This window comes from Fringilla coelebs (assembly GCF_963513975.1).
Source record: "Fringilla coelebs genome assembly, chromosome: 29".
Taxonomy (NCBI): Eukaryota; Metazoa; Chordata; class Aves; order Passeriformes; family Fringillidae; genus Fringilla; species Fringilla coelebs.
The window spans coordinates 1,697,520-1,714,442 of NC_140055.1; the positions used below are offsets into that span (position 1 = coordinate 1,697,520).

Genomic DNA, 16,923 nt, shown 5'->3' on the forward strand with positions numbered 1-16,923 from the left:
TGGAGGAATTTTGGGGTGGGAATGGGGGAAAAAACAAGGAAAATGGGAAAAAAAACTCCATCCCTGTTTGGTTTTGGGGGAAAATGGGATTTTTTTGGGGGGAAGAACCAGGGATTTTGGGGAGGAAAATGGGAATTTGGGGGGAAATTGCCATTTGCTTTTTGTTGTTTTTTTTAATGGATATAAAAGAGGGAAAAATGAGGGGAAAAAAACATGGAAAATACAAGGAGGAGGAATTGGATAAGGAAAACGAGGAGTTCTGGAATATTCCAAAACCCCAATCCCCAAATCCCTAAGAGACCAGTGTCCCTTAGGTTCTTAAAATGAGATTTTTTTTTTTTTACCCTTTTTTTTGGCCATTTTTAATGGATACAAAAGAGGAAAAATCATGGAAAACACAAGAAGAGGGAGAAGTTTGATAGGAAAAATGTGAGGAATTCTGGAATATTCCACACCCGTAATGGGATTTTTGCCTTTTCATCACCATTTTTAATGGATAAAAAAAGAAAAGAAAATAGGAAGAAAACATGGAAAACACAAAGATGAATTGACAGGAAAAGTGAGGAATTCTGGAATATTCCCAACCCCAATTCCCAGTGTGTTCCACCAATGGGATTTTTGCCTTTTCATCACCATTTTTAAGGGATACAAAAGAAAAGAAAACAGGGAGAAAACATGGAAAACACAAGGAGAAATTGACAGGACAAAGCGAGGAATTCTGGAATATTCCACACTCCAAATCCCCAAGTCCCAGTGTGTTCCACCAATGGGATTTTTGCCTTTTCATCACCATTTTTAAGGGATACAAAAGAAAAGAAAACAGGGAGAAAACATGGAAAACACAAGGAGAAATTGACAGGACAAAGCGAGGAATTCTGGAATATTCCACACTCCAAATCCCCAAGTCCCAGTGTGTTCCACCAATGGGATTTTTGCCTTTTCATCACCATTTTTAGTGGATACAAAAAGAAAAGAAAACAGGGAGAAAACATGGAAAACACAAGGAGGAATTGACAGGAAAAGTGAGGAATTCTGGAATATTCCACACCCCAAATCCCCAAATCCCAGCGTGTCGCACCAATGGGATTTTTGCCTTTTCATCACCATTTTTAATGGATACAAAAGAAAAAACAGGAGGGAAACCCCATGGAAAACACAAGGAGAACCCATCAGGAACCCCAAAACGCTCCAAATCCCGGAATCCCCCACACCTCCAACCCTCCCCAAATCCGTCAGCGCGCTCTGCCGAAGAATCGAGGGGAAAAAACCAGAAAATCCCAAAAAAAAAAAAACCGAAACCAACAAAAACCCAAAGCGGGGGCGTTGGATCCCTCAGGGAGCCGTGTGGAGCATCAAGTTCCTGAGGAGTTTCTGGCGGCCCAGCTCGTAATCCTCCTCGTCCACGTTGACCAGCAGCTTGATGGCCTCGTGGCCCACGGCCTGTTTGAGCGAGTCCGTGATGAAGACGCCCTTGAGCGCCTCCAGCAGCGAGCCGTTGATGTAATCCCGCCAGAAGGCGTCGAGGTAGGTGAGCTCCGAGAATTTGATGTCGCAGATGATGGAGCCCAAATCCCGGGATTTCAGGATGGTGTTGGCCTGGTTGAAGCGCTCGAATTGGCGCTCCAGAGGGTCCTGCTTGTTGGAGAAGACGTTGCCGTGCAGGGCGGAGTCGTGCTGGCAGTACTCGGCGCGCACGCGCAGGCGGATGTCTGCGGAGGGGACAGCGGGGTCACCGCGGGGCTGGGGGGATTGGGGTTGGGGGATGTGGGGTTTGGGATTGGGGGAATGTGGGGTGTGGGATTGGGGGTTTGGGGGGTTTGGGATTGGGGAATGTGGGGTGTGGGATTGGGGGAATGTGGGGTTTGGGATTGGGGAATGTGGGGTTTGGGTGGGTTGGGATTGGGGGGTGTGGGGTTTGGGATTGGGGGATGTGGAGTTTAGGGAAACGGGATTAGGGTTGGGGCCTGTGGGGTTTGGGATTGGGGGTGTGGGGTTTGGGATTTGGGGAATGTGGGGTGTGGGGTTTAGGGGGTTTGGGATTGGGGGAATGTGGGGTTTGGGAGTGTAGGGTTTGGGGGAGTTGGGGGTTGGGGGGTGTGGGGTTTGGGATTGGGGAATGTGGGGTTTGGGGTTGGGGGATGTGGGGTTTGGGATTGGGGAATGTGGGGTTTGGGGGTGGGGGGTGTGGGGTTTGGGATTGGGGGAATGTGGGGTGTGGGGTTTAGGGGGCTTGGGATTGGGGAAATGTGGGGTTTGGGATTGGGGGGTGTGGGGTTTGGGATTGGGGGAATGTGGGGTGTGGGGTTTAGGGGGCTTGGGATTGGGGAAATGTGGGGTTTGGGGAATGTGGGGTTTGGGATTGGGGGTGTGGGGTTTGGGATTGGGGGATGTGGGGTTTGGGATTGGGGGATGTGGGGTGTGGGGTTTAGGGGGCTTGGGATTGGGGGAATGTGGGGTTTGGGATTGGAGGTGTGGGGTTTGGGGGCTGTGGGGTTTGGGATTGGGGAATGTGGGGTTTGGGATTGGGGGGTGTGGGGTTTGGGGATGTAGGGTTTGGGATTGGGGGGTGTGGGGTTTGGGGGTGTAGGGTTTGGGATTGGGGGTGTGGGGTTTGGGGGGCTGGGATTGGGGGTTTGGGGTTGGGGAATGTGGGGTTTGGGATTGGGGGGTGTGGGGTTTGGGATTGGGGAATGTGGGGTTTAGGATTGGGGAATGTGGGGTTTGGGATTGGGGGGTGTGGGGTTTGGGATTGGGGGATGTGGGGTTTGGGATTGGGGGATGTGGGGTTTGGGGGTGTAGGGTTTGGGGGGGTTGGGGGTGGGGGATGTGGGGTTTGGGATTGGGGGGTGTGGGGTTTAGGGGGTTGGGATTGGGGGCTGTGGGGTTTGGGATTGGGGAGTGTGGGGTTTGGGATTGGGGGCTGTGGGGTTTGGGGGGTTGGGATTGGAGGGATGTGGGGTTTGGGATTGGGGAATGTGAGGTTTAGGGGGTTGGGATTGGGGGGAAAACAGGGGGGTTCAGGATTGGGGGCTGTGGGGTTTAGGGGGATTGTGACTGGGGGGAAATCTGGGGTTTAGGGACTGGGGGAAATGTGAGGTTTAGGGATTGCAGGGCATTTGAGATTGGGGGAATGTGGGGTCTGAGACTGGGGGGAATGTGGAGTTTAAGGGGTTTGGGACTGGGGTGGAAACGGGGGGTTTAGGGATTGAGGGGATGTGAGGTTTAGGGGGTTTGGGATTGGGGGAAATGTGAGGTTTAAAGGTCTTAGATTGGGAGGAAGTGTGGGGAAAGGGAGTTCTGGGGTTGATGGAGTGTGGGGGGATTTTCCTCCTCATGGGGCTCCTCACTCAATAATTCCCCCCTCAAGTGCAAATCTTCCCGGTCCTGGGATGTCTCACAATTCCAGGGATTGCCCCAATTGCAGGAACTCCCCCAGCCCCAGCCCCAACCCCAAAGCCCCTCTCACCGCAGGTCTGTTTCTCCTTGGGGTCGGGGGTCGCTGACTTCCTGCGCTTCCGTTGGCTCCCGAGGAGGCTCCGGGCCCGGCCCGGGCGCTTGGGGCCCAGCTGGGCCCCCCCCGGGGGGCAGCACAGGGACGGGTGGGGGGCAGGCACTGGGATATGGGGACAGACAGGGTTAGTGACCCCAAATCCGACCCCACAGACCCCACACCCATCCAGGGAACCCCAAACCCCATCCTGGGGGCAGCACAGGGACGGGTGGGGGGCAGGCACTGGGACAGGGAGAGACGGGGTCAGTGACCCCAAACCCGACCCCACAGACCCCACACCCATCCAGGGAACCCCAAACCCCATCCTGGGAGCAGCACAGGGATGGATGGGGGGCAGGCACTGGGACAGGGGAGAGACAGGGTCAGTGACCCCAGAGACCCCAAATCCATCCAGGGAACCCCAAACCCATCCCAAACCCCATCCTGGGGGCAGCACAGGGACAGGTGGGGGGCAGGCACTGGGACACGGGGACAGATGGGGTTAGTGACCCCAAACCCGACCCCACAGACCCCAAATCCAACCCCACAGACCCCAAATCCATCCCTCAGATCTGGGCACAGTCCCCCAAACCCAGAGCCCTGGGAGGCTCTGGGGTCGGGAACTTTGGGATGATCCCAAGGAGGGTGGTGACCCCAAATGGCGGCAATGATCCCACGGGGGGCTGGTGTCCCCGAAAGGGGACAGTGACCCCAAAAGAGGGTGAAGATCCCAAATGGGGGTGATGACCCCAAAGGAGGGGGTCACAATGATCCCAAATGGGGGTGACAATGACCCCAGAAAGGGACGGTGACCCCAAAGGGTGACGATGACCCCAAATGAAGGTGACAGTGACCCCAAAGGGTGACAACGACCCCAAAGGGGGGTGACAGTGACACCAGGGGTCCGTACCTGATTTGTGGGGGTGGCCGAGGCCGGGCGGGGCCCCCCCGGGCGCGCGGGGGGTGACGTAGCGGATGGACGTCTCCTCCAGGTACTTGTCCACCAGGTCTGGGCACACTGGGAACGGAAACGGGAACGGGAACGTCACGGGAACGGCACCGGGATGGCACCGGGACATCAGGGAGTGACACGGGAATGGCACCGGGATGGCACCGGGACATCAGGAGTGACACCGGGACATCAGGGAGTGACACCAGTATGGCACCAGGATGGCACAGGAAAAGGTGATGATGTGACCCCAATACTCCGATACATTGTGACAGTCACCCCGTCGTCGTGACAGCAACCCTGTATATCGCGATACATCGCACCAGGCACTCACCGGGGCGCCGTCTCTTGAGGCTGACAGAGGGCAGCAGGTCGTGGCGGGTGATGATGTCACCCCAATACCCCAATATCACCCCATATATTGCGATCTATCGCGACTGGCACTCACCGGGGCGCCATCTCTTGAGGCTGACGTAGGGCAGCAGCTCATGGCAGGTGATGATGTCACCCCAATACCCCAATATCACCCTGTATATCGCCACAGCGACTCTGTATATTGTGATATATCGCGACGGGCACTCACCGGGGCGCCGTCTCTTGAGGCTGACGTAGGGCAGCAGGTCGTGGCGGGCGATGACATCACCCCGATATCACCCCATATATCGCGATATATTGCAATGTGCACTCACCAGGGCGCCGTCTCTTGAGGCTGCCATAGGCCAGTGGCTCATGGCGGGTGATGATGCGACCCCAATAGCCCCATATCACCCCGTATATCGCGACATATCGCAACGGGCACTCACCGGGGCGCCGTCTCTTGAGGCTGACGTAGGGCAGCAGGTTGTGGCGGGTGATGATGTCACCCCAATACCCCGATATCACCCCGTATATCGCGATAGATCGCGACATATCGCGACGGGCACTCACCAGGGCGCCGTCTCTTGAGGCTGACGTAGGGCAGCAGGTCGTGGCGGGTGATGATGCGCAGCAGCTGCAGCAGCTGCCGCAGGTTGCTCTCGTCGCAGCGGCCCTGGCGCTCCAGGGCCAGCAGGAAGTCGCGGCCCGAGCGGATGCGGCCGCGCTCGGCCTCGTCCAGCACGTCCACGAAGAGGAAGGAGAGCACGCGCACGTCGCGGTGCGTCAGCTGCGCGCCCACGATGTCGAACATGCGGTGCAGCGAGTACAGCCCCTGCTCGCGCTCGCCCGGCTCCTCGGGCCACGGCACCGCGCCGCCCGCGCCACCGCTGCCACTGCCACCGCCGGCGCCGCGCTTCCGGCCCGCCATGGGCACCTGGGGACATGGGGACACGGGGTCAGCCATGGGGACAATGGGACATGGGGTCAGTGCAGGCCCTGCTCGCGCTCGCCCGGCTTCTCCAGCCACAGCACCGTGCCACCGCTGGCACTGCCACCGCCTGTGCCATGCGTCCGGCCCGCCATGGGCACCTGGGGACACGGGGTCAGCCATGGGGACAATGGGACATGGGGTTGATGCAGCCCCTGCTCGCGCTCGCCCGGCTTCTCCAGCCACAGCACCGTGCCACCGCTGGCACTGCCACCACTGGTGCTGCACTTCCGGCCCGCCATGGGCACCTGGGGACACGGGGACACGGGGTCAGCCATGGGGACAATGGGACATGGGGTCAGTGCAGGCCCTGCTCGCGCTCGCCTGGCTTCTCCAGCCACAGCACCGTGCCACCGCTGGCACTGCCACCGCCGGCGCCGCGCTTCCGGCCCGCCATGGGCACCTGGGGACAATGGGACATGGGGTCAGCCACGGGGTCAGTGGGACATGGGGTCAGTACAGCCCCTGCTCGCGCTCGCCTGGCTTCTCCAGCCACAGCACCGGGCCGCCACTGGCACTGCCACTGCCTGTGCCATGCTTCCGGCCCGCCATGGGCACCTGGGGACACGGGGACAATGGGACATGGGGTCAGCCATGGGGTCAGTGGGGCACAGGGTCAGTACAGCCCCTGCTTGCGCTCGCCCGGCTTCTCCAGCCACAGCACCGGGCCGCCACTGGCACTGCCACCGCCTGTGCCATGCGTCCGGCCCGCCATGGGCACCTGGGGACAATGGGACACGGGGACACGGGGTCAGACATGGGGACAATGGGACATGGGGTCAGCCATGGGGTCAGTGGGGCACAGGGTCAGTACAGCCCCTGCTCGTGCTCGCCCGGCTCCTCAGTCCATGGCACCGACCCTGTGCCACTGCTGGCACTGCCACCGCTGGCGCCACACTTCCGGCCCGCCATGGGCACCTGGGGACACAGGGACACGGGGACATGGGGTCAGCCATGGGGTCAGTGGGGCACGGGGTCAGTACAGCCCCTGCTCGCACTTGTCCAGCTCCTCGGGCCATGGCACCGTGCCACCGCTGGCACTGCCACCGCCTGTGCCGCGTGTCCGGCCCACCCTGGGCACCTGGGGACAATGGGACATTGGGTCAGGGACTGGGGACGTGGCACAGGGCCATCACTGCCACAGCACATTGGTGGTGGCCCTGCCTGTGCTCGCCCAGCTCCTCCGGCCACTCCTGCCACCACCACCAGTGCCACCTGTGGCACTGCCACTGTGCTTCCGGCCCAACAGGGGCACCTGGGGACATGGGACACAAGGTCAGGGGGACATGGCACTGCCACTGCCATGCTTTGGGCCCGCCATGGGCATCTGGGGACACGGGGATCCCAACCCCAATCCCAGGGATTTCCATCAGGATCCCCACCCCAATCCCAGGGATTTCCATCAGGATCCCAACCCCAATCCCAGGGATTTCCATCAGGATCCCGACCCCAATCCCAGGGATTTTCCAGTGGGATCCCAACCCCAATCCCAGGGATTTCCATCAGGATCCCAACCCAAATCTCTGGGATTTTCTATCAGGATCCCAACCCAAATCCCAGGGGTTTTCTGCTGGAATCCACTCAGGATCCCAACCCAAATCCCAGGGGTTTTCTATGGGGATCCTGACCCCAATCCCAGGTGTTTTCCATCAGGATCCACTCAGGATCCTGACCCCTATCTCTGGGATTTTCCATCAGGATCCCGACCCCAATCTCTGGGATTTTCCATCAGGATCTCGACCCCAATCCCAGGGATTTTCCATCAGGACCTCAATCCCAAGATTTTCCCTGAATCCACCCCCATCCCTGCTCTGGCCCTGGCTCTGGCCTTTCCCTGGATACAATCTCCCAAACAAAGGGAAAACATTGGGATCACCACAGGAACCCCCCACCCACCCCAATTCCTCTCCAAGGAGGAAATTCCCCAAAAAATCCTTGGAAAAAACAACCTGGCCCCAGCTCCAGGGGGGAATCAGGAATGGGAAGCACCTGGTGTTGTGATCCCACTTTTTTTAGGGAATTTTCCTTAAAATGTCTCTTTCTCCCTGAATTTGGGTGGTGAATTGCACAAAAATTGGAAAAAATGCTTGGATTCATCAGCACCAATCCCCCTGGAATGATCCTGGATGGTTTTCCTCCCGTGGGAGCCAGAAAAAAGCTGGAATTTGGTGTGGAGTTCCCTGAAAATCCAAAGAAATCTGGGAAAATTGAGGTTTTATGGAAGTGCTGACTCCTGGGAAAGGGGAACTTGGGGAATTAAACTTCCAAAAAAATCCACAAAAATTGTTAAATTCATTTCCAAGCAGGGAATTCTGGCCATGGAGGAGATCCTGAGATTCCAATGGTTCCTAAAAATCCTGAAATCCCAAAATCCAGTGGGGTGGGAGGTGGAAATCCCAAAAATCCCTGGATTTTCCTCAGAAAGGAGCAGGAAAATCTCTCAGAAAAACACAAGGATCCCAGAATCTCTCAGGAAATCCCTCCCACCCCACTCTGGAGGCTTTTCCCAGGAAGAGAATTCCGGGAGCATTCAAATAATTTCGGGATAAACGGGAAAAACGAGTTCCTGGAGCTTCCCAGGGCTCAGCCCCGTGGGATCCCTGCAGATATTTTGGGATTTTTCTCACTAAATCCAGGCCAAAACTGTCAGAATTCCACATGATCCCAGAAAATCCCAGCCTGGGTAGGGAGAAAAGTCCAAAATCTCAATTTTTAGGTGAATTTTCCGAGGGAAATGGACACGAGGGAGACTCCAGGTGAGCTTTCTCCCCCAGGGATAGGAACAATTCCCAAACAATTTGGAAAAAAAACATGAAAAATTTGGATTAATCCAGAATTTTCCTCCTTTTTCTGATGAATTCACCTCCTAAATCCAGCAGGAATTCCCAAGAATCCGTTCCCAGCCCCAATAATTTGGATTTTTGGGAAGAAGAGGAGCTCCAGAGGCTGGGAAGGGAGGAGGAGGAGGAGGAAGCTCCTGACAAAACATCCCAGGGAAAACCGGCTCTTCCAGGGGAATTTGGGAATTCCCAGCCCTGGAACCAGCTGGGAACGTGGGAATTTAATTCCTGAGCCTCTCCTGATCCATCCCAAACTTCCCTGGATCCATCCTGAGCTTCCAGATTCATCCTGAGTCTCCTGGGATCCATCCCAGGATCCATCCCAGGCCTCTCCAGATCCATCAGGACCCTCTGGATCCATCCTGAACCTCTTCAGATCCATCCTGACTCTTCCTGGATCCACCAGGATCTTCTGGATCCATCCCAAACTTCCCAGAATCCATCCTGAGCCTCTCCAGATCCATCAGGACCTTCTGGATCCATCCCTGAATCCATTCCAAGCCTCTCTGGATCCATCCTGAACCTCTCCAGCTCCATCAGGACCCTCTGGATCCCTCCCAGGATCCATCCCAAACCTCTCCAGATCCACCAGGACCCTCTGGATCCATCCCAAACCCCTTTAGATCCATCTCAGACCTCTCCAGATCCATCAGGACCTTCTGGATCCATCCTTGGATCCATCCTGAACCTCTCCAGATCTATCAGGACCCTCTGGATCCATCCTTGGTGCCATCCTGAACCTCTCCAGATCCATCAAGACCATCTGGATCCATCCCAAACCCCTTTAGATCCATCTCAGACCTCTCCAGATCCATCAGGACCCTCTGGATCCATCCCTGGATCCCTCCTGAACCTCTCCAGCTCCACCAGGACCTTCTGGATCCATCCTTGGATCCATCCTGAACCTTTCCAGCTCCACCAGGACCCTCTGGATCCATCCTTGGATCCATCCCAAACCTCTCCAGCTCCACCAGGACCTTCTGGATCCATCCTTGGATCCATCAGGACCCTCTGGATCCATCCCAAACCTCTTTAGATCCATCTCAGACCTCTCCAGATCCATCAGGACCCTCTGGATCCATCCCTGGATCCATCCTGAACCTCTCCAGATCCACCAGGACCTTCTGGATCCATCCTTGGATCCATCCTGAACCTCTCCAGCTCCACCAGGACCCTCTGGATCCATCCCTGGATCCATCCCTACCCCCTCCAGACCCATCCCGACCTTCCCCGGATCCCTCCCTTGCCCCACCCCCCCCCGGATAAATCCCAAATTAATTAAATCCCGAATTAATTAAATCCCAAATTAACCCCCGGACCCACCTCAGCCGTGCCCGATCCCGGCTCCCGGGCGTTCTCAACGATCTCCGATCCCTTTTTTCCTTCTCCTTGATTTTCCTTTCCAATAAATCTCCCAAAAAAACCCAAAAAAATCCCCGCGGAGTCTCCCAAAGTTCCAGCGATTCCAGAGGCCCGGAGCGCTGTCAGTCCTTGCTGGATTTTTCCCAAAATTTCCCCCCCTCCAAAAAAAAACCCCTATTTTAAATTATTTTTAATTTCCTAATTAATAATTTATCGAGGCGTTGCCCTTAAGTCATTCCCGGTTCCAGGGCCGGCATTCCCGAGGCAGGAATTCCCTGGATCGCGGATTTCTCGTGGATTTTGCTCGCTCAAAGCAAAAACCGCAATAAAAAAACCAAAAAAACCTCGCTCGGCTGAAGAAATCCTTGGAATTTCATCCCGTTCCTGCTGCGCCTCAAATCCTGGGATTTTCTGACCCTCGGGAGGAGCCGAAATCCCGGAAAATAAAAAAAAATTTAAAAAAAACAAAAACGGGAAAAGCGCTGTTAAATAAACAAAATACAAACAAAAAAAAAAAACACAAAAAAAAATCCGATTTTGCCGCGATTTCGGCTGAAATCGGCCCCGAATTCCAGCGAGAAAGAACCAAAACCGGGGGCACCGGGGGGCTCTCCCCGTTAAAGGCCCTGAAAGCTCCGGTTCGGCCCCGGAGGCCTCGGGAAGGGTCCGGTTCGACCCCAAAAAGCTCCGGTCAAGGCCCGGCGAGGCCCCGGGGAGGCCCCAAACGGCCCCGCCGAGCCCCGAAAGGCCGCGGGGAGGCCCCGGTAAGGCCGCAAAAGGCCCCGAGCAGGCCCCGCGTCTCCCCCGGGGAGGCTCCGGTCAGGCCCCGGGGAGGTTCCGGCGGCGGCAGCGTCGCGAGGAGCGGCGGGGGGAGCGGCGGGGCCCCCCCTGCGGCCCGTCCCAGCCCGCCGAGCGCGGGGGCCCCTCACGGCCCCTCACGGCCCCTCAGGGCCGGCCCAGCCCCGGCGCCGCCATCTTGGCTCCGTCCGCTCCGCTCCCCGCTCCCCGCGGGCGGCTCCGCCCTGACGCAACTTCCGGCAGGCCGAGGCCACGCCCTCTTTCCCGCCGCGGAGCCGCGCCCACATCCGGGCACCCGAGCGCCCGCAGCGGCTTCACGCCCATAGGGAAACACGGGGAGGGCGGCGCCATGTTGGGTGAGGGCAAGATGACGGCTACATCCGGGTTACTGCTTTTGGCTTCAGCGCTATTGATTAGCATGGGGCGGGCGCCATCTTGAGTGAGGGCAGCCTGGCAGCGCGGGGCCGCGTGGCGGCGCGGGCGCCATCTTGGAAATTGTGAGGCGGAGGCGCCGCCATCTTAACTGAGGGCAGCAAGGGGGGCGCGAGGGGGTTTGAGGAGATTTTGAGGATTTTTGGTGTTTTGGGGTTTTTTTTTGGGGGGCGTTTTGGGAAGGGGTGAGGAGAGATGGGTGGAGATGGGGTCAGGGGGGATGAGGGGGATGAGAACAACAGGAGGGGCACGGGGACAATGCGGGAGGAGGAGGAGGAGCCCGTCCTGAGGGCGGCGGGGACACTTTGGGGACAATGGCGGGGGAGGGGGGCAGTGCCACCCCCTGTCCCCCCCAGCGCTCCCCACCCACGGGTGGGGCCCTTCACCTTTGCCCCTTCCTGGGTGGGGAAACTGAGGCAGGGCGGGGAGGGGACACGGGGGGAAGGGGGTGGGGGGGGTGACCTGGGTGTGTCCCCCTCCCCCTCAGCGTCCCCTCCCCACCCCCTCTCGTCTGCCCCGGGGCGCGGCAATTAACGATTGTAATTGTAATTAGTGTCATTAGCGCGGCACGCGCCACCGCGGCGCCGGGCCCCGAACCGGGGACGGCGGGGGGGCGGGGAACCTCGGTGAGGCCCCCCGGGGTTGGGGGGAACACCGGGGAGGGGACACCGGGGGGGGGAACACCGGGGAGGGGACACCGGGGAAGGGACCGGGGGGGTTATCCAGGGTCACACCGGCGCTTCCCGGGTGGTCCCCGGTGTCCGGGAGGGTCCCGGTACAGAACCAGGGGGTGTCCCCGCTGTCCCGGGAGGATCTCGGGGGAGGTCCCCGGTGTCCGTGAGGGGTCCCGGTGGGTGTCCCCGCTGTCCCGGTGGGTGTCCCCGCTGTCCCGGGTGGCGCTGGAGGCGCTGGGGGGCCCGGCCCGGGGCGGGGCGCGGTGCCCGGGCGGTGTCCGGGCGGTCCCGGTGAGTCACGGTGCCCCCCCCGCGCCCCCCGGTCCGGCCCGCCCCCGCCGTGCCTATCCCGGGCCGGACCGCGCCCCGGCACTGCCCGCACCGCCACCGGCACCGAGCACCGAGACCCGCACGGTGAGTGAGAACGGCACCCCGGGAACGGGGGGTCGCTCCCGCACCCCAAAACTGGGGAACCCCATCCCCAAATCCCGGCTTGGGGTCTAAGTCCCGGTTTGGGGTCCCCCTCCCGGTAACGGGAACGGGGGCTCGGTCGGGGACCCCACAATGGGGAACTCTATCTTTAAATCCCGGTTTGGGGTTCCCCGCCCGGTAACGGGAACGGGGGCTCGGTCCCGCACCCCAAAAATGGGGAACCCCATCCCCAGATCCCAATTTGGGATCCCCCTCCCGGCCCGGTACCGGGGGGCCCCATCCCGGTGTCCGTTTTTAGGGGTATCTCCATCCCCAAATCCCATTTTGGGGTGAATCAATCCTGCCCCCAAATTTGGGGTCCCGCGCCCCTTTTTTTGGGGGGGAGGGGGTGGAATTTTGAGCATCACTTCGGGGGACCCCAATTTGGGGGTCTCCATCCCCAAACCCCCTTTTTGGGGGTCCCACCCTTTTGGGAAATTCACTTTTGGGGCGGTTCCATCTTTTTTTGGGGTTCCCCCTCCTTGGGGCGGTTCCCCTATTCCGGGACTCACTTTTTGGGGGGGTTCCTCCTTTTTTGGGGTGGTTCCCTTGTTTTCGGGGGATTCTCCCTTTTTTGGGTGTTCCTCTTTCTTTGGGGGTCCCCCTTTTCTGGGGGTCACTTTTCGGGGGGGGGGGCTCCCCCTTTTTTTGGGGGGGTCATTTTGCGAGCTCCTCTTTTTTTGGAGATTCCCTTTTTTGGGGGGATTCTCCTTTTTGGAGGGGGTTCCCCGTTTGGAGGGGTTCCTCCTTTTGGGGGTGTTCCTCCTTTTTTGGGGGGGATTCCTCTTTTTTTGGGGGGGATTCCTCCTTTTTTTGAGGAGGTTCCTCCTTTTTGGGGCGGTTCCCGTTTTTTTTCAAATCTTCTCCTTTTTCCGTGGTCACTTTTAGGGAGGATCCCTCTTTTTTTTTTAGGATTTTTTTTTTTTGGGGGGGGGTGGGGAGGGAATTGAGGCGGGTCCTGGGGGAGGGGCTGCGGGACCGCCCCCTCCCCGTGAGTCACCGGGGTGTCCCCAAAGGGGGGGGGACAGTGCCACACCCTCGGGACGTGTCCCCCTCGTGTCCCCCCCGCGCTGAGTCACGCCCGGAGCATTCCCGGACATTCCTGGAAAATCCGCGGCGCGGGAGGGGGCGGGGAAGGGATTTCGGGGCGTCCTCGAGGGATTTTGGGGGGTCCGGGAGAGATTTGGGGGGGCTCAGGAGGAATTTTGGGGAGTTCAGGGGGAATTTGGGGGATCCAGGTGGGATTTTGGGGATCCCAGGAGGAATTTTGGGGAGTTCATGGGGAACATTGGGGGAACCAGGTGGGATTTTGGGGGTCCCAGGAGGAATTTTGGGGAGTTCAGGGGGAATTTGGGGGATCCAGGAGGAATTTTGGGGAGCCCAGGAGGAATTTGGGGGTCCCAGGAGGAATTTTGTGGTGTTCAGGAAGATTTTGGGGGTCCCAGGAGGAATTTTGGGGTGTTCAGGAAGATTTTGGGGGTCCCAGGAGGAATTTGGGGGTGGCAGGGGGAATTTTGCTTTCCCGTTGGGAATTTGGGGTTTCCCATCACAATTTCTGAGGTTCCCACTGGGAATTTGGGGTTCCCATTGGGATTTTTGAGGTTCCCATCAGGATTTTTGAGTTTCCCATTGGAATTCGGGTTTCCCATCAGGAGTTTTGGATTTACCATCAGGATTTTTAAGGTTCCCATCGGGATTTTGGCATTCCCATCAGGAATTTCGGGTTTCCCAGCAGGATTTTGGTGTCCCCATTGGGATTTTGGGGTTTCCCAGCAGGATTTTGGGGTTCCCAGCAGGAATTTTGGGGTTTTCCATTGGAATTTTGGGGTTTCCCATTGGGATTTTTGGGGTTCCCATTGGGATTTTGGTGTTCCCAGCAGCATTTTGGTGTTCCCATTGGGATTTTTGGGTTTCCCATCAGGATTTTGGTGTACCCATTGGGATTTTTGGGTTTCCCATTGGGATTTTTGAGTTTCCCATTGGGATTTTTGGTGTTCCCAGCAGGATTTTGGGTTTCCCGTTGGGATTTTTGGGGTTCCCATTGGGATTTTTGAGTTTCCCATTGGGATTTTTGGTGTTCCCAGCAGGATTTTGGGTTTCCCATTGGGATTTTTGGGGTTCCCACTGGGATTTTGGTGTTCCCAGCAGGATTTTGGGTTTCCCATTGGGATTTTGGTGTTCCCAGCAGGATTTTGGGTTTCCCATTGGGATTTTTGGGTTTCCCATTGGGATTTTTGGTGTTCCCAGCAGGATTTTTGGTGTTCCCAGCAGGATTTTTGGTGTTCCCATCAGGAATTTTGGGGTTTCCATCAGGATTTTGGTGTCCCCATTGGGATTTTGGGGTTTCCCAGCAGGATTTTGGTGTTCCCGTTGGGATTTTGGGGTTTCCCATGGGGATTTTTGGGTTTCCCAGCAGGATTTTGGGTTTCCCATTGGGATTTTTGGTGTTCCCAGCAGGATTTTGGGTTTCCCATGGGGATTTTTGGGTTTCCCAGCAGGATTTTGGCAGCCCCAGGGCAGGATGCCGTCGCAGCTGGAGCACGCCATGGAGACGCTGATGTTCACCTTCCACAAGTACGCGGGGGACAAGGAGCACCTGGCCAAGGAGGACCTCAGGGCGCTCATGGACAAGGAGTTCCCGGGGTTCCTGGAGGTGGGCACCCCTCTGGGGGGGCTGGGGGGGGATCTGTGGGGTCCATGGGGTGGGGTGGGATCCATGGGATGGCATCTATGGGATCAATGGGATGGGGTGGGATCCATGGGATGGGGTCCATGGGATGGGATGGGATCCCTGGGATGGGATCCATGGAATGGCCTCTATGGGATGAGACAGTGGGAGCTAAAGAACCCCAGGATCAAACCCCATCAACCTTGGGATCAGGGGGTCATGGTTCCCCCATTCTCCCCGTTCCCATGTGGGATCTGACCCCGTTATCATTTGGGATCTGACCCCGTTCCCATGTGGGATCTGACCCCGTTATCATTTGGGATCTGACCCCGTTCCCATGTGAGATCTGACCCCGTTCCCATGTGGGATCTGACCCCGTTATCATTTGGGATCTGACCCCATTCCCATTTAGGGTCTGACCCCATTCCCATTTAGGGTCTGACCCCGTTATCATTTGGGATCTGACCCCGTTCCCATTTGGGATCTGACCCCGTTCCCATGTGGGATCTGACCCCGTTATCATTTGGGATCTGACCCCGTTATCATTTGGGATCTGACCCCATTCCCATTGAGGCTCTGACCCCATTCCCATTTAGGATCTGACCCCGTTCCCACTGAGGCTCTGACCCCGTTCCCACTGAGGCTCTGACCCCATTCCCACTGAGGCTCTGACCCCGTTCCCATTAGGGTCTGACCCCGTTCCCACTGAGGCTCTGACCCCGTTCCCATTGAGGGTCTGACCCCATTCCCATTTAGGATCTGACCCCGTTCCCACTGAGGCTCTGACCCCGTTCCCACTGAGGCTCTGACCCGTTTTCCCCCGTTTTTCCCCCAGAACCAGCGGGACCCCAACGCCCTGGAGCGCATTCTCCGGGACGTGGAGCAGAGCCGCGACGGCCGCGTCGGCTTCCAGGGCTTCTTCTCGCTGGTGGCGGGGCTGACCATCGCCTGCAACGACTACTTCGTGCAGCACATGAAGCAGCGCGGCCGCCGCTGAGCCCCCGCCCACCCAGGGGTGCCCCCACCCACCCATGGGTGCCCCCCACCCACCCGGGGGTGTCACCCCAAACCCGCCTTGGATCATCCCTTAACCCTCAATGTGTGCCTTGATCCCCCCTTTGGGATTCTGACCCTTTCCCCCAAAGATCCTGACCCTCCCTGAGGGGTTGAGACCCCCACCCACCCATGGGTGCTCCCCACCCACCCGGGGGTGCCCCCCACCCACCAGGGGTGTCACCTCAAACCCGCCTTGGATCATCCCTTAACCCTAAATGTGTGCCTGGATCCCCCACCTTTGGGGTTCTGACCCTTTCCCCCAAAGATCCTGACCCTCCCTGAGGGGTTGAGACCCCCACCCACCCATGGGTGCCCCCCACCCACCCGGGGGTGCCCCCCACCCACCCGGGGGTGTCATCCCAAACCCACCTTGGATCATCCTTTAACCCTAAATGTGTGCCCTGGTCCCCCTTTGGGGTTCTGACCCCTCCCCCCAAGGGTCCTGAGCCCACCCGGGGGTCCTGACCCCCCCCCCCATTGCAAGCTGAGGACCCCCCCCACCCATGGGTGCCCCCCTCCCCACCCATGGGTGCCCCCCAAGCCCACCTTAGATCCTCCCTTGACCCTCAATGTGTTCCCTGACCCCACTTTGGGGTCCCGACCCCCCCATGGGTGCCCCCACCCCAGGGTGCTGCCCTGACCCCCCAATAAAGGGGTTTTGTATGAACCGGGGCGCTCGGCCTTCTTGGGGACACTCTGGGGACACTCTGGGGACACTGGGGGCTGCGGGGTGACAGTGGGGTCCAGGGGGGTCCATAGGGTCTCTATAGGGGATTTATGGGGTTCCATAGGGGATCTGTAGGTTCCCTGTAGGGACTCAATAGGGTCTCTATAGGGT

At 58.4% G+C, this 16,923-nt stretch overlaps 2 protein-coding genes across 5 annotated transcripts in view; one reads left to right on the forward strand and one right to left on the reverse strand.

Annotated features, from left to right (window-relative positions):
- Positions 1–16,724, forward strand: part of S100A10 (S100 calcium binding protein A10) — a 109,427-nt gene extending 92,703 nt beyond the window's left edge. Inside the window, exons 2-4 of one of the 4 annotated variants that reach the window (XM_084223058.1) lie at positions 12,270–12,304; positions 14,857–15,014; positions 15,865–16,724. In XM_084223058.1, the coding sequence (XP_084079184.1) occupies positions 14,883–15,014; positions 15,865–16,026 (294 nt within the window). In that variant the 5' untranslated portion in view covers positions 12,270–12,304; positions 14,857–14,882 and the 3' untranslated portion in view covers positions 16,027–16,724. Of the gene's footprint in view, positions 1–12,176; positions 12,305–14,856; positions 15,015–15,864 lie in introns of those variants that run through there. The other 3 variants (XM_084223056.1, XM_084223057.1, XM_084223055.1) reach the window with 3 other exon arrangements.
- On the reverse strand, positions 136–10,980 carry DEDD (death effector domain containing). The gene is made up of 5 exons (XM_084223052.1): positions 9,948–10,980; positions 5,367–5,730; positions 4,401–4,508; positions 3,467–3,613; positions 136–1,709 (listed from the first exon to the last, which is right to left on the reverse strand). Exons 2-5 carry the CDS (start codon positions 5,722–5,724, stop codon positions 1,333–1,335), a joined length of 990 nt encoding a protein of 329 aa, XP_084079178.1. The 5' UTR covers positions 5,725–5,730; positions 9,948–10,980; the 3' UTR covers positions 136–1,332.
- Positions 16,725–16,923: the final 199 nt, after the last annotated feature.